General features: G+C 43.0%; 1 protein-coding gene across 5 annotated transcripts in view; it reads left to right on the forward strand.

Annotated features, from left to right (window-relative positions):
- Positions 1-7,254, forward strand: part of SLC37A3 (solute carrier family 37 member 3) — a 47,693-nt gene extending 40,439 nt beyond the window's left edge. For all 5 annotated transcript variants that reach the window (XM_074940164.1, XM_074940154.1, XM_074940172.1 and 2 more), the window contains exons 12-15: positions 801-848; positions 1,509-1,660; positions 3,643-3,708; positions 4,691-7,254. In XM_074940164.1, the coding sequence (XP_074796265.1) occupies positions 801-848; positions 1,509-1,660; positions 3,643-3,708; positions 4,691-4,783 (359 nt within the window). In that variant the 3' untranslated portion in view covers positions 4,784-7,254. The remainder of the gene's footprint in view (positions 1-800; positions 849-1,508; positions 1,661-3,642; positions 3,709-4,690) is intronic.
- The last annotated feature ends 3,024 nt before the right edge of the window (positions 7,255-10,278 follow it).

The following is a 10,278-nucleotide window of genomic DNA, read 5'->3' on the forward strand; positions in this document are numbered from 1 at the left end:
TGCATTAATGCAGGGGGGGACCTTTTGGGCCAGATTGATGGACACTTGCCCGTTTCTATACCTTGAACCTGTTTCTGGTTCAGGATATTGCCCTTCAGAGTATATTTCTGGGCCAGTCACACTCTGCATGGTTGTGTTGCGCCAAGAGATCGTGGCATCTGGGAAGAAGTCTTTCTTCAGATTCTGGTTAACGATGGGGAAAGATGTGGGTTGAGTGCTTGGGTTTCTTTGTGCCAGTGAGGAAGCTGGCATTAGGTGTGCTCCTTTGGCTGCATTTTCTAGCATTGCCAACATGTCAGAGTTACAACCCATAAAGCAATAATGCTAAGGTGCAACCATCTTGAAAGAGGAAAAGCCAATGGGTTGCTGGGGGCAAAGAATGAGAGAAGATCTAGGAAAGGATGAGATGTCAGAAGCTCATAAGCTTCACGCCATTTACAGAAGCACTCTAGCATCTGGCAACCAATGGGATTTGGAAACAGTCTGTTAGGACAACTAATTAAAGGACACATCTAGGCTCAGCAAAACAGTGGACTTGGGAGCCATCATAAGGTTGAAGATCTCACGTCTCCATATATACTCTCTGGCTGCACCAAGGGAATCCTTTAATTGGGTGACCTTGGGCAGGTTACTTGACCACTCTTTGCCTCCGTCTCCCCATCTGTAAAATCGGGGGATGATGAAGCTGATCTCCTCTCTAAAGTGCTTAGAGGTCTACACATGAAAAGCTCTGTATAAGAGCTAGATATAATTATTTATTATTTTATTAACACTCCTCTTTTCTATCTGTCCCCTGGCAGGTTCTCCAAACAGCAAACCCATCAACGCGTTCATCATGGCCATTACAGGTATGTCATATAAACGCCACTTTCACCCCAAAAGCTGTGTAGACAGAAAAGAAACAATAACACTGCTGTAAAACCTTAATGTACTCAGGTGTACTGCCTTCTCAGCTAAATGCCGTGGCTGCAACAAGAGTGACCGTGAAGGTCCGACTGTTTGGTTGTGGGTTTTGGGGTTTTTTTAGAACACCTTTTTAAGAAGCTTTCACAATCAGAGGTGTGGAATAAGGAATTATGCTGCAGACTAGAATAGCTCAGATGGCAAATGTCTCTTGCGTTCTTTACACTATGAGAAGCTGTAAGCTTCCTCTGCCACCAAAAGTGCATACCTGGGAGCTTCCCGTGATGTGGACTCTATATTAACCCGAATGAGTGAGGGTCCTTGGTTTCAAGCACCCATATTTTAGGGGCTTCTGTGAATTTCCCCCAACTTCCTCCCTTAGGCGCACAGAGAAGCACATGACAACACGACACCTACCGCTGTGAGGGATAACTAAGCCCTCTGGGAGCAAAGCATTCTGCCCCCTATAACTGAGACTTCCAGAACATCCCCAGCCTTTGACATGTGGGTTGCAGAAACTCTCTGCCCTGTGAAACTCTTGGGTTGTGCCAGTGGTAGCTTCCTTGCAGTGCTATAATTGAAGGATGGTCTTTTGGTGTTTTCAGGATTTTTCATTGGAGGCCCATCTAACATGATCAGCTCGGCGATTTCCGCTGACCTGGGACGTCAAGAATTGGTCAAAGGGAACAGTGAGGCTCTGGCAACAGTCACAGGAATTGTGGACGGAACTGGGAGCATTGGAGCTGCAGTGGGCCAGGTGAGATTACCAGAGAGGGAATGTGCCTTTAAAATTCTACCTGGGAGTGATGTGGAGGCTGGGAGTGGGGGGAAAGCTTCTAACCCCAACTGAAACATTTCTATTAATCTTTTTTTAATTTCCAATGGAAATAGTGTTTTTTTAACACACAAACCTTCTCTGCAGAGTTTGTAATGCAAATATTGTGGCAACAAACTTTGAGATTGAAGAAAAGGAGTACTTGTGGCACCTTAGAGACTAACCAATTTATTTGAGCATAAGCTTTCGTGAGCTACAGCTCACTTCATCAGATGCATACTGTGGAAAATACAGAAGATGTTTTTATACACACAAATCATGAAAAAATGGGTGTTAATCACTACAAAAGAATGAAATGCGTTTAGTCAGTTCCATAACCTGAGCTGCTGAGAAATGGAAAAAATGTACACTCCATAAATAGTGAAAAGAAATTTGGATTTTTAAATTTATTTTCAGTTTTTAAATAATCTAAGGTGGTGTTAGCAGCCCCAGTGAAGACATGTATTTACGAAATACTGTTTTTAAGATGAATGTCCCCTTTAAATAGAACATAACAAATTCTTATGTTAGACTAGTTTGAGTGTCATTCTCTTTATCTAGGGCAGACTTCACATCCTGTAAGACTGGTATCACTTACTTTCATCTTCCACACTGTGTGCTGTCATAGGAATTGACCACGGATTGTTACTGAAGCAGAAGCTGAGGGCATTGGCAGTAGGAACATACTTGTTATGCAGAAACAAAATTCATGCACATGAAAGAACATAGTGCAGATTTTTGGGTTGGGCAGGGCCTGTGATGTAACTGGCCCCATACTACTAGTGAGAGAGAGTGTAACATCATGAAATACCAAGACGTATGTAGGATTGGAGTCCACACCCCCATTTCCCAAAGGAATTAGGGTTCATAATTGGCACTTATGGGTATATTCCTGTGAATATCAGCAGTGCTGATTGCAGGCACAGAAGAACTTGTTAACTACTGACTGAGGTGGATCTCCCCAGTAAATGAAATGTTCATTCTTTCTCTCTGAAAGATGCTGTCTTAGTTTTCCACATTTAACAGGCGGCTAACACCTTTCAAATCTTATTTGGAAACAAATTTCCCAGTGTACCATGCTTCCTGCATCTTCCCCTTTCCACACACGTACCCACTTCTTATGGAGAGTATCATGAAAAGTGGGTCTCTCTTTCTGAAAAGTTCTGCCTGCCTCTGCTTCCCTATCTGGGCTTGCAGTCATCTCAGTGGGAATGGCTGCTGTGTCACTCCAGGTGGGGGAATAAGCGGCAGAAGCACCAGGAGCGCTTCCGAAATGATGATCCTGTTTTTGTGCCAATATGCTCAGTAATAGAGAGGTACAGAGGCCCTTTAAGCAGAGTTGTATTCAAATACTGCATATAAGGGATAATTTCTGCCTTTACTTGAAGATTACAAGGCCCTCTTGAGCTCAGGTTGTAAATCAGTGCAGAAGCTTGAGCATCTTATCTGCATAACAGGGTACTGGAAAGGGTTAACTAGCTAATGCTTGTATAGCTGCTGAAAATGCATGTCCTTTTTAAGTTGTACTTCTTCCCAGAGTGTTCAGCTTTTCTGAGGGTATTTATATTCACTTGCGTAACTATGTTCTGTGTAATAAAATCCTTTGTTCAGTCTAGTCAAATTGTCACCCCTTGAAGTGGTATTTAGTTTTTCTCCTCGCTGAACATAGTTACCTATAAAGCTTCACGCTGGTACCTATCTTGTATGGGTTTCTATGGAAGGATTAAGGCAGCAAGTCTCTTATTACGCCAGGCAAGGAGCAGCTAGATACTGAAAGAGAGGATTTGTGACTGGCTCTTTTTTCCTCTCTTCAATAAATGCCCACAAAATCAGGGAGATGCAAATGAAAGGGTGACACCAGAAACACACCCCTCACAGTTGTGCACGTGTTGATTATCTAAATATCCTATTTTGTTTCCTTACAGTATCTAGTTTCCTTGATCCAGGACAATCTGGGATGGATGTGGGTTTTCTATTTCTTCATTCTTATGGTAAGAGGTCTTTTCTTCTTTCTTTTTCACCTGTGTTGAGTCTGCAGCTAAAAAGAATTTCTGAACCCTAGAATAATGAATAATAGGGTTGTTTTTGTGAGAGTTTAAAGTAATGACTTTCACACCTTAAACAGTTTCTGCCACACCTACTAGTTATAATGCTGTTCCCAGAGCTGATGTAAGGCTGGTGCACACCAGGAAGTGTGATCTAAATCAGCCATGGTGATATCGGTTCCTTCCACCAATCAAAAAACAGATGTTGAGTTATTATTGCCAAATGAACAAGAATAGATTTTTAAAGCAGGTTTTGTAAGTGATAGAAAGAGAAGCACTTGACATTGCCCCTTTAAAAATTCTTGTATCTGGTGTGCAACATTCATTTTGGTTGAATTTCACTCTAATTTCCAAGTTAAGGTTCTGCCCCCTCCAACTCCACTGTGTGCAAGTGCATTCAGGGTTTCCAAGGAGCTGATGGTGAGCCGGTAATTTGTGGAGCCCTTTCTTTTGGGTTGGTGGGAGGGATGATCGGACATTGAGGGGCCAAAATGAAAGTGCTCTATAGGGCTGGCCCAGTATGGTGGCAGCACAGTGCTTCTGTCTAGGAGATCAGAGTTCACACCCTGAGCTGCTCAGGTTGGTAGTGGCTGGGAGTGTTGCATAATCCACCTGCCTCTCCTTTTGGGCTAGAGCTGGTGTGATACCTTGCTTTGCTCTGTGATTCCTTTTTGAACAACTGAAAGAGCTATTTGATAGGGTCCAGAGAGAGCAGTGCAAAGCCATTGAGTCGAGGGAAAAGCCTTAGCTTATTCAGAAGTTTTCCTGAAAGTCTAATGCCAACTTTTGTCCTTCTGATAGGCAAACTTTGACTTTCCTATTTCACTTCCAGCTTTCTGTGCTTACAAATGCCTCTAAAATGTGTTGGAGGGAAGATGCAGCGGCATGTACATGTGCTAATTGTCCTTCATGTTGTTCCTTTCCACAGACCAGTTCAACAATCCTGTTCATCTCACCCTTACTAGTGAGGGAAATTAGATTGCTCCTGCATGAGAGACACTTGCGTATGCGGACTGGGTGACTGCCACTTCCCTTCAGAGGGACTGTCCAAGGAAAATCAACAACTGGGAGACAAATCAAAATTCTGGGAGGTTTATGTTTGTTTTCTTTTCTCCCTCTCCTGCCCTGCAAGTTTGGACTAATTCAGAATGTCCCACAAGATTTTGCAGAACAGCCTTTGAGAACTTGCTGTTGGAATACTAAATGCCCAAATGGATTCAGGCCTTCTGCAACATGGAGCTGCTGTTTCAAGATAGAGGAATTTAATCAGTTTGGCTGTAGTCCCACCAGAGCCTTTCAAGTCAGCAAGTGCACTCTTTCCTCCTGGTTTGTGGTCCCATTGCCATAACCTATACTGATTATTTCTGGATGTCCTGGCAAGTGTCAGATATTTAAAACCTGAAGATGGGGAGTCAGTCTTACAGTGAATGGTGAGACCTCGTTATGCTGGGGAAACCGTAAACCCCACTTCATGAATATTCTGAAGTTCTTTGTTGCTTTGGTTTAGAAGAATGGGCAAAAAGTTTCTTTGGAATCGGATGCGTTTGTGCTGTCCAGGTGTCCTAAAAATACCTTTGCCAAATCTATACACAGATTAATCTCTACTATCCTTGGTTAATCCTCCCATGTACGGATAATTTCTCCATCAGAAGTTAACACCATGCTTGATCTATTTATTATTATTGTTGCGAAACCCTGCAATTTCTGAATATGTAAGTAGCCAAATGTTGTAGAAGAGGGGGATAATAATCTTTTAACACTAATTTTCAAGGAGTGTGGTAAATTTTATAGATCTAACGGTGGCCACTTAGATGGCTTTGAGGATTGGGACTGGGATACAGATTCTTTTTACCAGTTGGCTGTGAGATCAGTTGTGACCCAGTTATTGCTCTCTGCATTTGATGGCTATTTAGGTGACACTTCTGAAAAAAGCTGGTGTCATCGGTCCTGTTCTCTGTGGACAGTTGACCATTTATCCTTCCTCGGCAGAGCAGACCCAGGATTTAATGAAGTGAGTCTGAACTATTCCACTGCCTTTATATGTGATGCTTCTGGGTTAGGATTGAGGCACATTGGTGGAGTAGTGTGACGAAACTGACGCTGCTATTGCCCAGGCTTTACTGACACGATGGACAGACAGGCAGGCTCCAGGGCTGTCAGTCTGATAACTCATAAGAAAAATAGATGCAAGCCAGCTACAAAAGCATGTGATTCTATTCTATGCTTAACACCATTGCATCTGAGCACCTTTCCATCGTGCATTAAGCAAGTGACTAACATCTGTCACACGTTCGTTAATGAAGTGATCTGAATCATTTTACAACCTCTCAGCTGCTTTTTATATTTTTTTCTGTCCACTGCCTCGGGTGACTTTTCTTGTATTCACAGAGACACTTTTTAACCATCAAGATTTCTGATCAAATATTTGATCCAATTAATTTCCTGGATGGAAAAATTCTTCCGTAACTGAGAATTTGGGGGCTGGGGGAAGGAACTTTTTAAAAATAGAAAAATTGCCTTTTCTTAAACTTAGTGTACAGCCATTTTTTTTAAATGTCTGAAAGTAAATGTTTAATCATGTGATTAATGTGGAACGTTGTTAGTGCCTTATTGTATTGAATTGTTGCTCAGAGATTGTTTGCTGATCCTGCAGTGCCAGCTGTTTTCACAGCTTCACTTACTGGGAGAACACGGTTGCTCTGTTTCTACTATGGTTTCTGAAAGTCCTCCTCCTCCTTCTTTGTCTGAGATGTTTCCTGCTTTTAGATCTCTTCCTCTCTGCTTTTAGTTAACCTTCAGACAGTCCAGTGGTTGGGGAGAAGGCACCATTAATCATAAGGGACCCATGTTCTTGTCTCTTCTTCCCACCCTTATTCCAATTTTTGCCATTTTAATTCGGGATGATCCTGAGGAGATGCTGTTCGGGGACCTACCTTGTACCCTCAACTGATTGGGGGCACTTAGCTTAGTATTCAGATCCCAACCCAGTCCTTAGTCCATTTCCAAATGGAAGCAAACTCCTTGAAATTCATGTTGGAAATTGTTGGTGGCACTGTTTGCCCAGTCTGTTGTTCATGTGTCTGAGAATGGAGGTTTTGGATTCCAGGCTTTGGTGACTGTTGAGGTGCCGAGTAAGTTCTGATGGAAATGAAGATTGCCATCTTCAGTGCAAATCACTTCATGTCAAATTGGCTGCAAACTCTATCTGCACACTGAGCTGCAGAGCACGTGCAACTGTTCAGAGGGTATTTTGGGGCACGGCATATTTATTGCTAATACTTGATTGGCTGTGCATTCTTTCTCCTACCCAAGTCTTAATATATTTATTTTTACACTAGACCCTTTGGCTGGTGTGTTTCCTCAAGCAGTGGCAATGAGAAATGTTTTGATTCTGATAATGTCAAATCAATGTCATCTGAATAAATTATTATTTTTGGTGAACTGATGTGGAATTCTTTTGTGTGCTTTATTCCACTCCACCCACCCTTCTAAAATCATAAAGTTCATCCAAAGAGCTCTTCCTCCTTTTTATGGCTAGTTCCCAGTTACAGGTGTAATAGTGTTGTTGCAGTTGTTTCCTGGTAAGTAGCTCTGAAGAGCCGGGCCTGCACAGCCCTCGCCTGCAGTGTGTGCCTCTTTCTCCTCGGTGTTCTCACTTCCTAACCCTTGCGAACACTTGCAACAAACCCCCATCCCAACTAGAAAGAGGCTACATGTTGCTGTTAGTCAGTTTGGCTCACTTCCTGATCAGTTTCATAAGCAGCTTTGTGAGACTCCCTGCCAGAGGCACTGAGAACAGTAAAAAGAAAAGGAGGACTTGTGGCACCTTAGAGACTAACCAGTTTATTTGAGCATGAGCTTTTGTGAGCTACAGCTCACTTCATCGGATGAGAACAGTGTGATGAATGGCCTCTGAGAAAAGCCACACATACCTTTTTTTTTTTTTTTTCCCTCTGAATGTAGAAGCCCTGTGCTACTCCTTCAGTATTAAACATAACATGTTTGCTGTCCTTGCTAGGCGCTCTCTTTGCTCATTTCTCTGAGCACAAACCTGAACTCGCCCTGGCTCCTGTCTTTAGATGGACACAGTGGGGAGCTGTTTAATTGTGCTCTTGTTTCACAGCACACTGTAAACTCGGATTTGGGTGAGACCTTGGCTTTCTTGAGACACCCAGAGATCATGGTCATGGGCCTGGCCCCTCACTACCTACAAGAAAACTATATAGCAGTAATTTTTCTGAAAAGTCGTGATTATCTCATTTCTCCCTCTGCTTCCATGTTTCTGTGAATGACTAGGATCAGAATATCCTAGCCTCTAGGTACTCTAAGAAGACTTTCTTTCACTTTAATGCCCTGGGTCTGTGTGATCAGACACGGCACATTTCTTAGCTGGATATCATCTGCCATTGCCATCTCCAATAGTGGTAGGAACCTGATTTTGCCTTAACCACTGGGGACCTATAAAGATCCTATGTAATGTATTTTTTTTCTCCTGAGTTTTTGGGGAGAACCTTTGCTCTAAAGGGGAAAGTGCACTTTAAATACTCTCCTTCAACCCATGTATCCATTTCCTCTTAATCTCCCTTGCCTCCTCTTCCCTCCCCCCCGCCATTAAAACATCTGATCCTTTTAAAATGGCCTACTATTCTCTGAAAACCTGAAATACAAGCAAGATTTACAATTCCTAGACACTTCTCTGGTGGTTGGATTCCTGGTGTGACCAAGTACACTGAATGTGCGACCTTTCTCTGTCTCCTAAGCTTAGGGTAGATTCATCTATATGGTTACTACAATATTGAGTAAGAATTGGGAAATTGATTCTGAATGTTCTCTTGGACTCCCATGCAGCCAGTGCTTCTCCCAAGAGTCCATGTGTTAGAGTACTGATTCGAGTCTCTGATTTGGCAAATGCCCTTTGAGGATGCCACAAAAGGAGGGGTGCCTATGAAAACCATTGCAACTGTGAGATCCAGCGTTTTCATCAAAGTCCACTGATGCTAGTGGACTCTGTTTTGTCCTTCCAATCTATTTCAAACTATTCAATAGAGAAGGAGGGCTTCTGTCTGAGATCAGTTTAGTAGGGTTCCTACGTAGTCTATCTTCTTAGGAAAAGCTGTTTTATTTCAAGTAGTCTGAATGTTAATGAGCACTTGACAGACAAGTAGCTGATCTGGTATGGCAAATTCTGCATTCAGACCCTTGAATTCCTCTGTGCGCTGTCCTTGATAAGCCATCTATCCAGACATAGGAACAACATGTGAACACCACCCAGATTCTCATCCCATATGGATTTAGGGTGACCAGTTGTCTCAATTTCATAGGGACAGTCCCAATATTTGGGGTGTTGTCTTATAGAGGCACCTATTACCCCACCCCCTGTCCCTATTTTTCACACTTGCTATCTGGTCACGCCATATGGATTCATCCTTAGAAGCATATAAGTGGCCCTCAGATCCAGAGCATATAAGTCCTCTGTCTTCTTACAAGAACAGGATTATTCATACACAGTATTTTTAAAACTTCTCTTTTGTAACCTATTGGTCGAAGTCTCTGAGATTCAGGATGGGTTGTAATGCTCTGGATTTTTGGACTCCAGATGCAGCTGGAAGAAATCCTGTTCCCCTTATTTGTCCCCAGTGGCACAGGTTCACTGGCTCTTTCAATCTGGCAGGTGGGACGGGCTTTCCGAAACTATCTCTTCCTGATATTGCTGATCTCAAGTACATGTCTGAGGGGAGCAACGTGTCTTCTCAAAGCTAGATGCTTATATGCATCAAATAACAGAGTAATGGTTACAGAAGTTCTTACCCCAGATTTGCTACTGTGGGGAAGAGAGGTTCTGCAAGTGGATGGAGGTTTGGGGATGTAATGGTCACAGGGGTTGCTGCTCTCTCTGATCTTTACTCTTACATCAAAGCATTCCAATACACCTGCTTGGAACTGGTCTGGTCTCCTACTCTTCATCTCTCCTACTTCATGACAACAAGCACAACACATGGAAGCAGGTGACTGCATTTTCAGTCACTGGCGTGTGAAGAAGCAGCTGTACGGGGGACCATACAGGTGAACGTGTTACTGGAGTGTGGTGTTGCAATGGTATTAGCCCCAGCAATTAGTAAAATTAGAGGTACATGAGGTCCGCAAGCCCCATTTTGGCTCTCTTGGAAAGTGTAATGGAGCACAAACTCTGAGGTGGTAGGCACAGCAGCATAGCTCTTTGTATCTAGTGTCGTGTGCATGCACCTAACAAGATTTTCTGGGGTGGGATGTACTGCTTGATAACGAGGACACCTTTTTATACCACTGCCTTCTCTCTCGAAGCTCATGCACCGGCTGTTCTCAAAGACTGATTTCCCTGAGGAAGGGAGGATGTTGTTAAAGCGTGACTGCTACTAAAGTAGCATCCAAAATGTGTTAGATGTTGTCCAGATATACAGGGCAGATGGTCCCTGCCCCAGTGAGCTTAAAATATTCAGGCTGGTTCATGTTTCTGCCCTACTACTAAATACGACTCCA

The sequence above is a fragment of the Natator depressus genome, chromosome 1 (genome assembly GCF_965152275.1).
Source record: "Natator depressus isolate rNatDep1 chromosome 1, rNatDep2.hap1, whole genome shotgun sequence".
NCBI classification, from domain to species: Eukaryota; Metazoa; Chordata; order Testudines; family Cheloniidae; genus Natator; species Natator depressus.